At 37.6% G+C, this 17,603-nt stretch overlaps 1 protein-coding gene across 2 annotated transcripts in view; it reads left to right on the top strand.

Annotated features, from left to right (window-relative positions):
• Positions 1–16,936, top strand: part of DMGDH (dimethylglycine dehydrogenase) — a 62,520-nt gene extending 45,584 nt beyond the window's left edge. The window contains exons 15-16 of one of the 2 annotated variants that reach the window (XR_012495069.2): positions 10,000–10,177; positions 15,574–16,936. Coding sequence is in view for 1 of the 2 variants with exons in the window: in XM_019728178.3 (XP_019583737.3) it covers positions 10,043–10,177; positions 15,574–15,789 (351 nt within the window). In the remaining variant the exon portion in view is untranslated. The remainder of the gene's footprint in view (positions 1–9,999; positions 10,178–15,573) is intronic. The other variant, XM_019728178.3, reaches the window with a different exon arrangement.
• The last annotated feature ends 667 nt before the right edge of the window (positions 16,937–17,603 follow it).

The following is a 17,603-nucleotide window of genomic DNA, read 5'->3' as shown; positions in this document are numbered from 1 at the left end:
TCCCTGTTTTTCATCTCTTCAAATATTTCATACCAGTTCCTTCTTACCTGCAAGTTTCTGTTGAGAAATCAGCTGACAATCTATGGAAGCTCCCTTGTACGTAACTAGTTGCCTTTCTCTTGCTTTTATAATTCTCTCTTTGTCTTTAACCTTTGCCATTTTAACTATGATGTCCCTGTTTGGATTCATCTTGTTTGGGACTCTCTGCACTTCTTAGGCTTGTATGTCTATTTCCTTTTGCCAGGTTAGGAAAGTTTTCAGTTATTATTTCTTCAAATAGGTTCCCTTGATGTCTCTTCTTCTTCTGGTACCCCTATGTTGTTATGTTTGATGTCCCAGAGGTCTCTTAAACTATCCTCATGTTTAAAATTCTTTTTGCTGTTCTGATTGGGTGTTTTTGGTTACCTTGTCTTCCAAATTGCTGATTCTATCCTCTGCTTCATCTAGTCTGCTGGTGATTCCTTCTAGTGTGTTCTTTATTTCAGTTACTGTGTTCTTTACTTCTGACTGATTGTTTTTATGGTTTCTATGTCCTTTTTTATGCTTGCTATCTCTTTGTTGAAGTTCTCACTAAATTCTTTGAGCATCCTTATAACCGTTGTTTTGAACACTATATCTGGTAGGTTGCTTGCCTCCATTTCATTTAGTTCTTTTTCTGGAGTTTTCTCCTGTTGTTTTATTTGGGACATAGTTCTTTGTTTCCTCATTTTGATTGCCTCTCTTTGTTTGTTTCTATGCATTAAGTAGATCTGTTTCATCTCCCAGTATTGCCCAGGGGGCCTTATGCAGTAGGTGTCCTGTGGGACCCAGTGTCACAGTCTCCCTGGCCACTTGTGCCAGGTGCTCCAGGAGTGTCTTTTGTATGGGTTGTGTGTGCCCTCCTGTTATAGTTGAGCCTTTATTACTGTTGGCATGTCAGTGGGTAGAATTGACCCTCAGGCTGACTGGCTGTGGGGCTTGGCCTCATCTACAGCTTATGGGCTGCTGTGTGTAGGGTTTATCCCATGGAGAAGGATTCACTCCAGTGGTCTCTAATACCTACTGAGACCACCCTTTGGATATGCCACTATGGGGCTAATTGGGTGGTGCTCTGCTGTTGTCCAAAGCTGACCTTCAGGTATGTTGGTTCTAGGGCTTGGAAGGGGCTCAGTACAGGACCAGGTCAGCCACTACCTCTGACCAGCCAGGAAATACCTGGTAGGAGCTACAAAGCTATTTGCGGTTTGTCATTGCTTGTGCTGGACCTGGAGGTACCTGGAAGAGGCTGTGCTACAAACTGAGGATCACCCCCCACCAGTACTGGGCCTGGGGTAGCTCTGCAGAAAGCCCAGGACACCCCAATGTCTGCTGCTGCCTGTCAGCTCCTGTAAGGCTCAGCCACGGATAGAGCCTCATGCTATATGGGAGTTGGGTGAGACAGGGTCTCAGAGAGTCACCAGGGTGGGACAAGTGTTCACCAAGTTCATGTAGATTTTGGTTTGGTGCCAGTGCTGAGCCTGGAGCTACTCAACAAAAGTTTCAGAGCACACTGATGCCAGCTGCTGCCCAGCTGGGGCTTGTGGACCCCTGAGAGCTCTATAAGAAGTAGTGCAGTGGTGGGGGGGGGGGCTGGCTGCTCACTGAGAAAGTGCCTCAGGCATTGAATATGTTGCGTAGGGTGAGGTCCCAGGGAGTCACCAGAGTGGAGCAAGCAGGTGGAGGGAACAGAGTTCACCAGGCCAAGGCAGATTCAGATTTGACTGTGTCAGGGAGGGCTCAACACAGGAAAGATGGCACCCGCCTGCCGGCTGTATAGGAGGAGGATTCTACACAGGGAAAATGGCAACTCTCCTTCCATTCCTTGCCCTGAAGCCACATAACAGTCTCTCCCTGTATGTCTCTTACACCTCCTGAGTCACTGTCCCTCTACCAGAGCCCAGGGAAACTGCCTGCAAGTAAGTTTGTGCTCGGGAGCTTTAAGAGGATGTCAGAGTTTCCCACAGCCTTCCATCCCATCTGGATGATTGGAATCCCCACTGTTCTTCACAACCAGATGTTGTAGGGGCTCCTCTTCCCGATGCTAGTACTCAAGACTGAGGATCCTGGTATGGGGCTGGAGTCCCTTGCTCCTGCAGAGGGTGGGGGGAGGAACTCCATGGCCAAGAAATCCTTCTCCTGATTCTCAATCACCACACGCAAGTGTGGGACCACCTGTTTCGCATCACTACCCCTCCTACTCCTCAATGTGGCTTTTTCTTTATATCCTTACTTACAAAACTTCTGTTCAGTTAGACTTCAGATGGTTCTCCAGGTTGATTGTTCTATAATTTAGTTTGTGCTAAACTAAATTTGTTCTAAATTTAGTAATTTTAATACGGTCATGGGATGAGGCAAGCACAGCATTTATCTACTCTGCCATCTTTGATCCTCTCCAACCCTGACCCCTGAATTTCCATAAACTTTAGAATCAGCTTGTCGTTTATACAAAAAAGGCATGCTAGTTGGAATTGCATTGTATCTATACATCAATTCAAGTCTTCCAACTGATGAACAAAGTATATCTCTCCAGTTATTTAGGTAATCTTTTTGTACTTTGAATTTCAATGCTATTGGAAAGGTATTTTAATTTTAATTTTCAGATGTTTAGTGCTAGTATATAGAAAACAATTTGTTTTTGTATATTGATCTTGTATTCTGCAACTTTGCTAAACTCATTTAGTAGTTCTAGTACTTTTTTATTGTACTTTTTTATAGATTCCATTGGATTTTCAACATGGACAATCATGTTTTATAAAAGTAATTTTTTAAACAAATAATTTCTTTTTGTCTTTTCTAATCTGGATGCCTTTCATTTCCTTTTCTTGTATTATTATACAGGCTAGAACCTCCTTCAACTAAGTTAAATAGAAATGGTGAGAGCAGGCATTGTTATCTTGTTCTTGATCTTAGGTAGAAGGCATTCAGTCTTTCATCATAAGTATGATGTTAGCTATAGATTTTTCAGAGATGCTCTTTATAAGGTTGAAGACATTCACTTCTATTACTAGTGCTAAAATATTTTTTTTTTAATTAGCAATATTAGATTTGGCAAATGCTTTTTCTGCATCTATTGAGATAATCATATGGTTTTTCTTTTTGACTTCATTATATGGTGAATGACATTTATTAATTTTCGTATGTTAACCCAACTTCTCATTTTTGGCATAATACCCACTTAGTAATATATTATGTTTTTGTATATTGTTAGATTTTATGATTCATATAATAGGTGGTAATTAATGCCAGGCGTGTATTGGTAACCCTTCTTCTATAGCACCCTGTGCTTACCTCTGCTGGGGCACTTATACCTGGCTCCTCCTCAGGTAGACTTGAGCTCCCTGAGGACAGAGGCCAATAATCCTTAGGGATAGCACTGTGTCTGATAATTGGTAAGGCTTAGTAAGTATTTTTTGAAGGGTTTGAATCATGGCTCTGCCACTTACAGGTTCTAAAACTAAGTAAGTTGTTTAACCTATAAGTGCTTCAGTTTTCTCATCTGTAAAATGAAGAAAATATCCACCTTATAAGTCTGTTATAAGTACTAGATGAGATAGAGAACATTTGGTATCTCTATAAATGTTAGTTCCCTTCCATCATATTGAATTCAATATAAAATTTGTTAGGAAAAAAGAGCTATGGATAAAAATCCTTTCAGTTTTTTGAAAATCCCAGCAAAGAAAGATCTTGGGTCTCTAGTGAGGTCTCCTTCTTCATGTTTTTCTCATTTTCTTTAATAATTATTTACTTTGCATTTATGCTTGAGTGCTATACTTAAAACAGCAAATGGGCAATTAAAATCCTTTAGTCTAGAGAGATTAAAAAAACTATTATGAAAACTCTGTTATAATCCTTGCTAACGCAGTTAATAATCATTAAAGAACATCTGACAAAGCCCCAGATCCATTCCCCAGTTTTTCATCAAATCACTGGACTCAAAAACTGAAAAGTAAATATTCTCTTCAACATTGAATCTAGTAAAAGTCATAAAACACATGGAATAGAGCCTGTTTTTTAATTTTGAAAAATAGAGTTTGGTTTGAATGCTAATTAACCTAATTATTGGCCTGACTTAGGAATAACATTTTAAATATTTTCTCCAGGTTTCTTTTTATCCCCACTTTGTAGTTAATAGAGTTTCTTTTCTAATTATATTGAAGACTTTTTTGAAAGGAATACTTAACTCATTAATAATTTCAATTAGAAAAATGCTAGATGAATTGTTTCTTTTAAATTGCCAAGAGCAGAGAATGAAAACTATGTGTATGTGGGAATATTCATTTCCAGCCATTAATAACAAACTTGAGTTGCTAAACTAATAATTTAACATTTTGCTAATAAAGATATGTTGAAATGGTAATTATTATAAACTTATGTGGAATGTTACAAAGCTCTGCATAGTGGAGAAAAAAAGAGTTGAGAAGCCTGGGTTTGATATCTGGTGCTAACTCATTTTGTCACCTCAGGCACGACACTTAACTTTGGGCCTTAATTTTCTCATATGAAAAATGAGATTGGACCTAGTTTTCTGCCTACTTAATAACTTATGTGATTCTAGTTATGTGCATATGAAATGAACGATGGTATCACTTGTCTTGATGGAGTGGTGGGTCAGTTGATGCATTCCCCCAAACGAAGGAATCCAGTATACGACCTTATCAGTTTGACTGTGAGACAAGCAGAGATGTACCTGATATTCAACAACTGACCGAAGAAAGTTTACATAGACCTTAGGTTAGTAATGGCCACATACTTTACAAAGGGATTCCCATCAGGATTATTTTAAAATCATGATCCCTGAGTCCCATTTTAAATGAGAAACTTTTGAGGAAAGTATTAAGGGATAGTAGCAGAAGTCTGTCACATGGATTTTCATCTCCACTCTGGCACTTACAGTAGCTGATGAACAGTAGGTCTCTTTGCAACTCGTTCCCCACCTGTAAATGCAGAAGCAAAATTCCACAACCAGTACTGCAACTGGTTTCTAAGGGGAGCTTTCCTGGGACCCAAGATGTTACATTGATTGTCTTATGCCTTTGGAACCTTTTGATATTTAGGTTAAAGGGATTTGGGCCCAAAAAATGAACTCAAACTGATGATTTCCTTGAATTTTCTGACGGGTACTGACTCCAAATATATGAAACAGGAAAGGTCCCAAACCAGGTTTTTATAATTTCTCTCCTGGTCTGTGAGAGCCCTCTACCCTGACTCTCTGTATCACAACCTTCCTTCTCCTGCTGCTGTTAAATTTGACTTTAAGTACATCTGAGAACTCTCCATTGCCCTGAGAACCATGACCAAAAGTATACTGATTTAATTTATTTCATTTCCATATACTTTTAGCTAATACGCTTTTCATAAAGCTAATGAGATAAGTAATTGCATTTCACTTAAAATCTACTTAATGTTTTCATCTATGTGGATGTTATATTTAGTATGTATTATGTAGGTGACTGTCTTAATAATGGCTCTTATTACTTTTAAAAATTAATAAATTAAAAAGTATAAGCCAAGACTAATTTTAAGCTATAGCTTTAGTGCCCCAGAAATTTGTTTCTCAAAGACATTAATTGCTATTTATATAGTTAATCTGGCAGTGACTCATTAAAGAAATACATTTCTGTTCTCAGGTCATCTTGAAAGCACCGATTTTAATCACAGCACTTGCCTTCAGACACATTTCCTCTCATTTATAATTAATAACTATATAATAGGGTAAAATCTACCATCTTGGGAGGAAAGCCAAGTAAAACAAGAATGAAATATCCTTGCCCCACTTTAAATCTTCCCAAGTCAGGCACAAGTCTAGCTCAGAAAGGGAGAAATGTCGCAGACGGTGCCAGTGTCACCTCTTACCGGTGTTTTAAGTATGTGTTCCTCACATTTAATTAGGATTTTGTTGTTGTTTGTTAGCATCTGGTTTTCATTCATGTCTGAGCATGATGCTGCAGACAAGATCACTTCCTAAGTCACAGACAGACAGATATAGATGTCAAATATCAAAAAGATTAATCTTCAGGGTATTTTCCAATCTTTTCATGGGTTACAAAAATATTGTAGTACATGTATTTCAAAATGGGTTCAGGGTAACTAGAAATAATTTAAAAGAAACTTTTTTTTTAGAGTATGTACATCAGCTATGTCTTCCAATGACAGTCTCCAGCTACAGTTATTTTAAAAAAAAGTATGGATTAAAATATAAAGGTGCTGAGTTACGTTGCCATGGAAACGAGCTGGACCTTTGCTGGGCCTTTCTCTTCCATAAACTGGGGGTAACATGATCTATCTCATAGGCATAACATGAGGATGAAATGAGCTCCCGATGTAAAGTACAGTGTCTGGCACGTAGCGAGTGCCTGGTACATTGTAAATATTATTTATTAGTAGTATTTAATTTTTGCTGAACTTATTGCTTTAACTTATCTCTTCTAAAGGAAGCTTTTTAAGGTCCCCCCCCTTTTTTCTTGTGATTAGCTGATACCTTATGTTCCTGCTTAGACTTGGGTAAAGTTGTGAATTGGGCAAAGATAGAGTTAGGCTCACCTTCCAGCACATTTTATTCCCTCCAGTCCCCTGGCATCTGCCCTAATAGTTCTCATCCAGCACCCCCAAAAGGACCCATTTCTGAAAGCTGTGGTTATGGCCGCTTTCACCACAGCCCCTTCAAAGGTATAGCAGATACTGGCTTCCATGGCTTAGTGAAGGCAGCTCAAAGTAGATGAAAATAACAGCTGAGACTCAGGAGGTCTCGATTCTTCACCAGCTTGTTGATTTCTTTGGCTAAGTTAATCCACTTCTTTGAGACACCAAACATATCATCTGTGGGTTCTTGTGAAGATTAAATTATAGCGTAAGTATAAGGACTTTTGGAAAAGACTATGCAGACAATCGTTTTTATGAAACCTCATCTTTAACACCTCAGCTCAAACTACTTCCTCTACAGAATTGTTGCTGACAGAATGCGGCCCCAGCCCCACTCTCCCACCCCAGACAGAACTAATCATAGTCTTTCTTGTACAGACCCCTGTCATAGCATGTTTGTTTGCTTTTCTGCCTCCACATGTTAGACGTCCTTTGTTTTAAATGTACACGTTTCAAATTGGTATAGCTGATTTGTATGCTACCATGTGTCGTGTTCTGCCATGTTTCCAGTAATGTCACATTATTCTCTTTTCCTCTGATACATTGAAACATGCAGGAGATGTAATAATTTCAGGACTGGGTATGTTGTGATGTGGAGGTAAGTGGTCACACCTCCACAGGGGCCTCCCAGAAGCTATAAGACCATTTCTATTGAGCTCTGAATACCTGTGGCTACAAACACAATATCTTATACACAGCAGGAGATAACAACAGTTGACTAAATAATTTAAAGAAAATTATTTAATTAGGGACTCAGGAAGACCCAAAAATTTCAAAATCTAAATGAATCTCTAGCAGTAAAGATTCAGATTCCATAACAAGAGGTTACAAATCACACCATGGAGAGTGCATTGGCTATTCAGTATTGTTTTAAGTGCTTTTCCGCACAATAAAGTGTGAAACTAGAAATGAACTATAAAAAGCACCCCTTGTCATCATTTATCCATGATAGCAGGTCTTTGTTTAAAAAGATAGCAAAAAAAAAAAAAATGTGTTGTTGTTATAGAGTTCTTTCTGTATTTAGATATACGTGTATATGTTTTAACTACAATGAACTTTGGTTTGTTAACTTTTGTTGTCATGAATTTACCTTACGTATGAATTCAAATAAATCAAACTCTTCCTGAGCAGTTTGTTTTGTTTTTCCCTAGTAGTCCTGTCTTAAATAACATGGGGTCCAGTCTTCTTTGAATTTTCATCTGGCTTCACAATAAAGCTTCATAGTTGGTTCTCACCATCTGAATCACACTGAGAAAAGGGAAAGAATTGGACTTTAATTTTGCAATTATTTTAACCTTGGCCAATGGAAACTTTTTTAGTTTCCTGTGCAGGTCAGCAATTTAAAGTTGCGATAGCCATAGAAATCATACTTCACTGAGGGCCTATCCTAGAAGCTGTGAGTTAGTGAAGGAGTGAACTGGGGATCTCAGGCTGAGTATGGGTGAGGACCCCTCCCTCCTCCTGCTGCTTCACTGAGAGGTTAAGTGCACTGACTTATTGCACCCGATCCTAAACGTGTTGTGTGCAGAAAGAGCTGTATAAAGCCTACATGTTGTTGACAGAGAACATTTTTGGCATGAACTATTGTTTCCTTTCTTTTTTGGCCAATGAGGAAATTAAAGTTGTTTCCTTTCTTTTCTTTTAGAGTAGTGAGTCCGTATATGAGAACTGTTTTGAGAATTTTATTTCCACATTGTAATCTCTAATTAATCTCATTCACAGAGATTTGATTTGTAGATCACAAATTCCTTTTTTCCTCATAAGATAAGAGATGCTTGTTTGGGCACACTTAGGTAGCAGGCTGACTCCAGCGTCCCTCCTTAGCACCTTTACTGCTCTGAGCCTCTGGCTCGTTTCTCACATGTGCCAACATCCCTGGCACTATGATTAGATAGAATTGTATCTCTTTTACTTTATTTGCTAAGTGTGTCCACTGAGGAGTCATTCCTCACCTATTTGTTGTAAGATGTTACTAATAAATGTGAAAGTCTTGAAGTTTCATGATTCTTTTTTAACACATAAGAATGGATTCAAGGTGATCCCATAACAATGTCACTCTCATTCACTTTCATTGCATTGGGAATAACCTTGAGTATGCCCATGGGAAGGTATCAGGAATAGGAATGTAATCTGTCATGTGTTGCATGGACGGAGGGAAAAAAAGGTTGAAAAGCTCAATGGTAGAGAATAAGCTCTTTGATCAAAATGTCTGTGTCTGACTAACTTTGTAACCCCCACAAGGCCTCACATGATGCCTCCCACATAGTAGGGGCTCAGTACATTTCCTGAGTGAACTAATGAGTGCACCCCAATAAGATTAACACAGACCCCGGACCATTATTCTGAAGAAGGAAAAAAAGTGTGGTATTTTGCGGTTGTTTTTGGCATCACATTTCGAAAAAGGTGAATTTCCTTCTTGTAAAAGGCTTCTTTTTTTTTTTTTTTTTTTTTTTGACATTTCACACATTTATTTGTAAAGATTAGAAATAGACTCTCAGCAAGTTGCTATAATTTTTTAGTAGCAAAGACTAACAGGCAGTTAAAAGCTTCTTGCTACCTGCCCCAAAATTATAATACACCAAACAAACAAAACCAACAAACAAAAAGCTTCCTGTGTGCACATTGCCAAAGGAAGTACTGGCCCAATACCAGTGTCTTGAATTGCAACTACTTACGTATATAATTACTTTTTTTTTTTTTTGAGTGTATTTTCTTTTTTTCTTCTTTTTTTTTTTAAATTTATTTTTTAAATTTATTGGGGTGACAATTGTTAGTAAAATTACATAGATTTTAGGTGTACAATTCTGTATTACATCATCTATAAATCCCATTGTGTGTTCACCACCCAAAGTCAGTTCTCCTTCATCACCATATATTTGAACCCCCTTACCCTCATCTCCCACCCCCCACCCCCCTTACCCTCTGGTAACCACACTGATATGTGGTATATAAACCAAAAACAACAAAAGAACAAGACAAACAAATGAGAAACAGAAACTCATAGTAAAAGGCTTCTATGGGTAGACATTGCACGGTGCTTTGCTCACTGCCAGTCAGTACCACTGTCCAGAATCATTAGATATAAGGGTCACTTTCCTAATCCACCATTGCAATATCATGCCTTATGCTTTTCTGCCTAGGTGGTTCTGGTAAAATTGTTATCACAAGTTATTACCCTTAAGTCTAACCTACTCTGAAAGAATAGGTGGCTGATGTTGTCATTTGAGGACTGAGAAATATTTGTCTAGACGTTTGATCCAATCTGTGTTTTTATTGAATGTGTAATTGGCGAGAAAATAGCAAAGACAAATTTAAATGCTTGCATCTCTAACCTTGTCACAGCGTCTGAGCATTCATTCATCATCATTATCTTGGATTCCTGCAGCCAGCAGACTTCATAGGAAAGCAAGCACTGAAACAGATTAAAGCCAAGGGGCTGAAACGGAGACTGGTCTGCCTCACCTTGGCAACAGACGATGTTGATCCAGAGGGAAATGAAAGCATCTGGCACGAGGGCAAGGTGAGTGCTGAGGACCTCCTGGCCAGGGGCCGCAGCTGCTTTTCTGCAATAGAAACTCTCCTTGTCTTTGTTTCCTTTTAGAGTTCCTTGCTCTTTATTTCTCTATTGGTGGGACGACACTTTTGATTTGAACTGACTTTCAAGAAACAGAAATCAGTTCGCTAAAAGGAAAATGAAATGGTACTCATTTTTGAAAACATAAAATTCTACATGCTTTGATGAAAGGAAATAAACTCAAGAACTTGAATACATGGGACAATTAGGAAGGCACGATTTAGAGGGTAAAATTGTCTCCTTGCTCACCACGTCCGTATCTGCGAATGCAAGAGATGGGTTTCATAAAGCATTTGGCATTTTGATTTAGCTTTTTTCAGAAGAGGTCAACTTTAACCTTAACACATTAGCAGAGAAAAATTTCCAAATGAAAACATCTATGACAAGAGAGGGTCGACCCTTAGAAAGCAAAGTGAAAAGTGGAAACCACTTGGTTCTTCAGGAAGAGTCAAATTACCTGCTTCTCACCTTTGGAATGTTACATTTCATTTCTCTCTCGGTATTCAGTAAAACCAGATAACTTACCGATAAGATCATTTCCTCCACTTTTTACAACTATTTGTAAAATCCAATTTGATTCAAGAATTTGCTGTTTTGGCTGGTGTCCTCAGGCAGGTATGAGACACTCAGCTTAGACCCTGGGGTGGGCACAGGGCCTTCATCTAAGCAGCTGCTCCATATTGAACAGGGTCTGTTTGGTCAATACCCAAAGGCTCAGAAGTTCCATGCCTGGGTTTTTTCTCATGTGCTGCAGCCTACTTGATCTTTGCTTCCATTTTCCCCACCTCTTCTGTGACAAAAAGAGCACTGGAGTTTGGGAAAGCCAGTGGCATCAAATCTCAGCCTTCGGATTACTAAAGAAACAGCCATTTGGGCTGAGGCATGGGTCAGTTTGACACAGAACCATCTATAGCATTCCCAGTATGTGCTGGATATTTTTCATGTACTTGCTCATCTAGTTTTACCACACCCCTCCCAGATATGTAAGATCGTCTTCATTTTAATGAGGCTGATTGTTTTGATGAGGCTTTGGGGCACAGAGATATGAAGTTACTTGCTTGAGGTTGGTTACACAGTGTGTGATTGATGGAGTTGACTTCTGACCCCAGTGTAGTTGGACTTTGAATGGCCCATCCTTTCTTCGAAGCCAGGTTGAATACTCCAGTCTGCTCTCTTCTCTGTCTCTGTCCCACTTATTCTCTTTAGCACTTAGTTATACACCCACAGCTCTTGTACGTCTGAGTAGCAGGTGAATGTTATTAGACCCTCTGAAGCCTACAGACTTTTCTCAGATCTCGAGCTCTTTCTTAAATGCCTCACTTTTCATTGTATTGAGTTCATTCTTCTCTTTGAACCATTCCTACTCTTACCTCACTATCTCCCCTTCCTCTTTCTGTTCTGTGCCTCTGGTTCAGCCCTCTTTTCTTAATAGGCTCTTCTTCCAATTTCAAATTTGCCTGCAATGTCCACTGATAAGCACCTTTGCCATGAACTAACTGCCTGACCTGACCTTAGCCTCTCTGGGCCTCAGTTTTCTCATCTATAACATGGAACCACTGGAAGAGAGACTGTCTAAGCTTCTTTCCACCTCTAATTAATTTTTTCCCGAGTCATTATATTGCCCCCACCTCATATTTCTTTTGCTTTACATTTTCACTCTATTCCGCTTCAGCTTTCTCAGGCTTCTTAATACAGTCCATGCCCATCCTTCCACCAACTTTCTGTTTTACTGGACCATGGAATTACAGATTATGTTATAATATTCTGTAGGCAACCCCACATCAACCATGATGAACTGACAGATGTTTAGCTATCGTAAATATGATGATACCCAAATTAAAGGTTAAAAAACCTGGAAACCTATACCTTAAACTTACACAATGCTATGTGTCAATTATATCTCAAAGCTGGGAGGAAACCCTGGAAACCCGAGTTCCATTTTTTTAGTTGTATTCCCTTTGCCATATCTGTGCATTGAGTGTATATGGTATATTGTTCATCTTTCCTACTATATGTCATCTGATTACAGAGATGTTAGCCCAATTGTATGCTCCTTTATTAATAATACATCCTCTTAGATTTCCTGATAGCAGCTTGTCTGCTCTTTGGTGCTTAGTAGGGTCATTATTTTATCATGCAGATGACCCTCTTCGATCCTCTTTATACTCTGGAATGATATCCAATAGTTTTTGTTTTTTATTTCCTGGCTTTGTCTGGACTTGTACTGCCTTTGGTATTAGGTTTTCATTCTTGCAAATAGGGCAGACTTCTAAAATACTCTGAGGTACTAACCCCAGGATTAGAAAGAAACTAAAGGAGAAATGAAAGTAATCTAGAACAAAGCAAAGCCTTTGATAAATATTTTAAAAATAGCATTCCCAAAATAAATATACTATTTCTTTAAGTTACTAATTAAACAGGGTACAAATGTATTCATGTATTCAACAAGTTTTTTATTGAGTGTTTACTATGTGCCAGCAATATTCTATGCACTAGGGATGCTGTAGTAAACAAACTAGGCAAGAATCTCTTCCCCCATGGAGTTTAGATTCCAGGGGAGAGAGAGAGAGACAATGAACATAATAAATAAAATAAATGGTGTGTCAGAGAGTGATTAGTACTCTGGGGAAAAGTAAAGCCCAATTGAGATATGGGCAGTGCTGGAGGAAGGGATTATGATTTTAAATAAAGTTTAATTTTTAAAAATTAAGGTATAAAAGTAGGAATGGAAAGGGCTTTCATTAGTTATAAAAGCAGCTTTGCTGGGTAGTAAGTTTTGAAGAAGAGGTTTTTGAGGAAGGAGGTTTGGAGGATTTAGAAAGTCTTCTTTTTCATTATTAATAAACTAAACCACACAGGGACAGGAAAAGAAACAATATATCATCCAATTTAAATCACGTTACCTCCTTTAAAGGCTACTTACCATGCTATCTTCTCTGACTCAGTTAGAGGCCTGGTTAAGTCTCATAGAGAAGAATGAGAAAAGGCTAAAAATAAATGCAGCTTGTTTATACTGGTAAAAAGACCAGTGTTTTATTTCACAAAGAATATGAGAATGAGAATCTCATATTCTAGGCAGAGGGTGAGGGCAGATTCTTCTTGTGACTCACTGAGCAAAAAGAAGCAATGGATTTAACTGAATCTGGAAGACTTTAAGCTAGAACGGTATAAAATTTATGCTAGGAGAAACAGTTCCCTGGAGGTTTAGCAATAGGATAAAAGGAAATGTCAGACTTCTAAAACTCTGAGGTACTAACCCCAGGATTAGAAACTATTATTATATAGTCAATGTGAAATGAACATTCTATATGAATACATACATAGCATTTAACAATTCTTAACAGAAAGAAATTAAAGGAGAAATGAAAGGAATCTGGCACAAAGAAAAGCATTTGATAAATATTTTAAAAGTAGCATTCCCAAAATAAGTATGCTATCTCTTTAAGTTACTAATGCAGACATAACTGCTAGACAATCGCTGCTGGGATTTTAAGAGATGGGAAGGCCTGAGGAAGTGGTGCACACAGTTTCAGAAGAATGATTGTGAGGTTTTGACCCAGTGGGTTAGGAGATTTGGCTGAGACTTGCTCAGGCCTCTCTTCCCGTTTTCTTAAGATGCACAAGCAAATCAGGTTAACTTTCCCTGGGCTCCAAACACAGATCTCTGTTTTATAGGCTGGGAAGTGAAACCAAAGTTACCAAGAAAGTCTTTCACAAAGCAGTGATTAAAATTCAAACCTCCCTGACTCAAATCCCCGTCTTACATCACTTAACTATGATCTAAGAAAGCAAAGCAATTGTAAAACGTGTGTGCAATACTTTGGAAGTTAATAACCTGCAAGAGAGGAGCTTTTTACTAACGAATGCATTCATGTTTGTTTGTTTTTTAAAGCAACCCATTCTTACCATAATAAGTTCAGAGATGATGTGGAGAGATTCCGATTTGGGGTTTCAATGAGACAGTAAAAACTGGGGCTATAAGATAGGAGTCTGTATTTAATGTCATAAATGTGTTAGCATCGACAAGCCTAGATATTCTATAATAAGACTGTTGACTCTAGTGGGCTCTTTGTAAGGCAGCTAAAGATCGCAGGCTGATTCACATCGTGAATATTTTGGGGCACCAGCTACAATCGACCCAATGTGAGGCTGTAAGGATTAGTGCAACGTTGTGCAGCCAGGAGAAGCCATTCTGAGCAGAGCTATAAATCATGCTTTGCTTTTGTTGTCTTCCTTTTACATTTTTAAACGTGGTGTCTTAACCTGACCTTTTTTTTTTTTTTTTTGCATTTTAATCTGCTTTTTCTTCTCTTTGATCATTTCCTTCAGATCTGGTTTCTACTAATCCTCTTATCTTTGAATCAGGCTTGTTATATAGATTTGTGTGTCTGTGTCTCTGTGTGTGTAGCATAAAGCTTTTATTTTCATCTCCTAAGTTTTGAATCTTTGTTCAGTATTGTTCTCTGGTTTGCCATCCAAAGTTATCCTATTTCCTCCTCCTTAATTTGGGTTGTTCACACCTAACTCCATGTCGGGAAAGTTTCATCTTCCGTCTTTACCTGACTAATTTCACCCAGCTCCAAATGTAGAACAAATTTTAGCTTAATTATGTTGACGGCATTGACTTCCTGGTCATATTTTCTTATATCTCGATGTTGATTCCTCAGTGAGGCTGGAAGCTTATGAGGGTAGGAACCAAGTATCTACTAAAACTCTAGAATGTCTAGCAAAATGTTTTTTACATGGTAGAGCTAGAGAGAGGTAAAGTTAACATTAATTTAAGTGCCCAGCAATTGCCAGGAATTGTTAAATGCTATATATGTATTCATATAGAATGTTCATTTCACATTGGCTATATATTAATAGTTTAATTCAGCACTATTTGGCAGGCCATTTTCTGAACCCCAACAGGGACTGTTGACTAATTTGGATTTTTAGATTTTTCTCCCTTTTATTTACTATTGCCATGCTAGTTTGATAATAGAAGAGAAAAATTTTTTTAAGTTTAAAATGAAAGTAATCTATTCTTCCTCCTATTAGATCTCTTGGCATGAAACTGCACAAAATACTGCCAACTATTAAGACACTAGGCGTTATTATTTAAAAGTAGAAAATGTCAAAGTACTGTAGATATATACTTTGAGAATTACTTTTCATAATTCATAAATGTTCATTAATTTTCTCAAAAAAGAGAAGTTTTTCTCCTGGTGTTATATGCACAGATAGCATAGTATAAAACTGGCAGATTGTAAGTTGAACCTATATTTTAAGTATTTTCATCTGGAGAGGGGGCGCGCAAAGCTGTGGCCGAGATACTGGAATGGCGGGGTCTTGTTTTTCAGGTGGTTGGCAATACGACATCTGGAAGCTACAGTTACAGCATCCAGAAGAGTCTGGCTTTCGCGTACGTCCCTGTAGAGCTAAGTAAGGTAGGACAACAAGTGGAAGTTGAACTATTGGGCAAACATTACCCAGCAATCATCATACAAGAACCCTTGGTATTGACGGAACCAGCCAGAAACCGGATTCAGAAAAAAGGTGGAAAGGACAAAATTTGAAAAAGACCTTCAGGAGTCAACTGACTTATGGTTGCTATATGACTATACTCAAAATTATAATTGACTTGCAGGGGAAACCAAGAATTCATTTCAAAAATCATCAAAATCTAGATTTAGAAACCTACTAAAACCGTTCTCCTGTTTTTTAAGCACGGTAGAATGATGGGTTAGTGATTTACACTGTTGTTTCAAATGAATAAATATGAAATAATGTCTTTATTACTCTACATGGTTGCTTATGAAATGTAATCAATAAAACATTTAGGAGTTTGTTAATATACAATCACTATTACAACTGAATTAGAGGACATTATATAACTGTAGGAACATATGCATATGGTTCTTATTAGCTGAAAACAAATTAATAAATTATGTTTTAAATAAAAACAAATGCAATACTATTAATGGATTCACTGCACTGAGAAATATTTTCTTAGTTGACAAGAAATAGTTTTAATTGTTCATAATGTATCTAGGATGAAAATAGTAAAATTTAATATTGATATATAATATTTTATTCAATTCTCTGAAATATTTATTTTCTTAATGACTTCCCTGAAAGCAGCTTTATAGAACATTATTATTGGCCTTTCAAAGGTTGTTTTAGAAAAGAAATTGCAAAAAAGAACAGTCTTCCAAAGGAAACAATACTTGTAAACCTTCTGAAATGAAGCTGAAACATAAATAGATTGTGCCAGTACAAACACTGTTTGAATACTGAACACCTCACTTTGGGACAGAATTAATGCAAGTTGACATCACATTGTGCCGTTCTGAATATCATTTCACAAAGCATTTGACAAAACAGGTCAAATGAGAGCTTAAAAGCTGACAGGATTGCCCTTAGTGCTGTGGGCAGCAAGAAAAAAAATCCATTTAGAAAGAATTCTTTGATACACTTCTTGAAATTATTTGGGTTTAGGTGACTGAGTAAATCAATTTTTTTGCACAAGGTAGTTTATCATTTATAATTTGTTATATACTTGTTACCCAGTTATTGAACTTTGCCTAGGTATTAAAGAAAGCTGAATGTGAAGCATGATAAGATTCTGTAATTAGAATAGATTTTTAAATAATTTATTGCAAGTTTTGAAAAGGTGTCAAATTTCAATGTTAAATATTTTATAAAAGTCATCATATATTAGAACTCTTCAACGTGCCATTCATTTCTCTTTGGTATGTCCTCTTAAATAAGCAAAGGAGGAAATCCCTTTGGTAACGAACATTTCCTAATTACAAGGAATTGTCTAGACACTGTATCTTAGTTCTGGTATTAGGTTCTGATTAAAGCCTGTGGATGGGAAGCAACAGGTCTCACTTCTTGTTTTCTGCCTCTCTGTAGCCTTATATCCTTAGAATATCTATTTACTATCTCTGGGTCTCTCTTCTGCAAAATAGGCTCTTTCAGGTTTTTTGTTTTGGTTTGGTTTGGTTTTTGATGCTGTAATAACAAGAAGCAATAATGAAAGTACAACATTGAATTCATGTCATACAGTTAATATAGCACTAAAACAGATGAGTAAAAGAATAGAATATTTAGATAAATATTAAACATTTAAAGAAATCCTACTCACAGAATATAAAAGAAGTTTACATACTGATTTCCTTTAGAAGTTGCCCTCATTCCTTCTTTTGTTGTATGTTGGGTGCTATTAGGTTTTGTAGGTCACCCCAGCACCCCACTTCCACCCGGCCAGTGGTCCTGGCCTAGGCACCAGTTTTGGCATCAGCCAATCCAGAGGCTGACCAATAACCTACAACACAACTTGGCCATGGAAAGATGAGTCAAGATTAACAGATTTCCTCCTATGGAA

This window comes from Rhinolophus sinicus, chromosome 3, assembly GCF_057876585.1.
Source record: "Rhinolophus sinicus isolate RSI-liver-muscle chromosome 3, RSI-T2T, whole genome shotgun sequence".
Classification (NCBI taxonomy): Eukaryota; Metazoa; Chordata; class Mammalia; order Chiroptera; family Rhinolophidae; genus Rhinolophus; species Rhinolophus sinicus.
The sequence above is the reverse complement of the archived record's forward strand: the minus strand, read 5'-3'. Positions and strand labels throughout refer to the sequence as shown.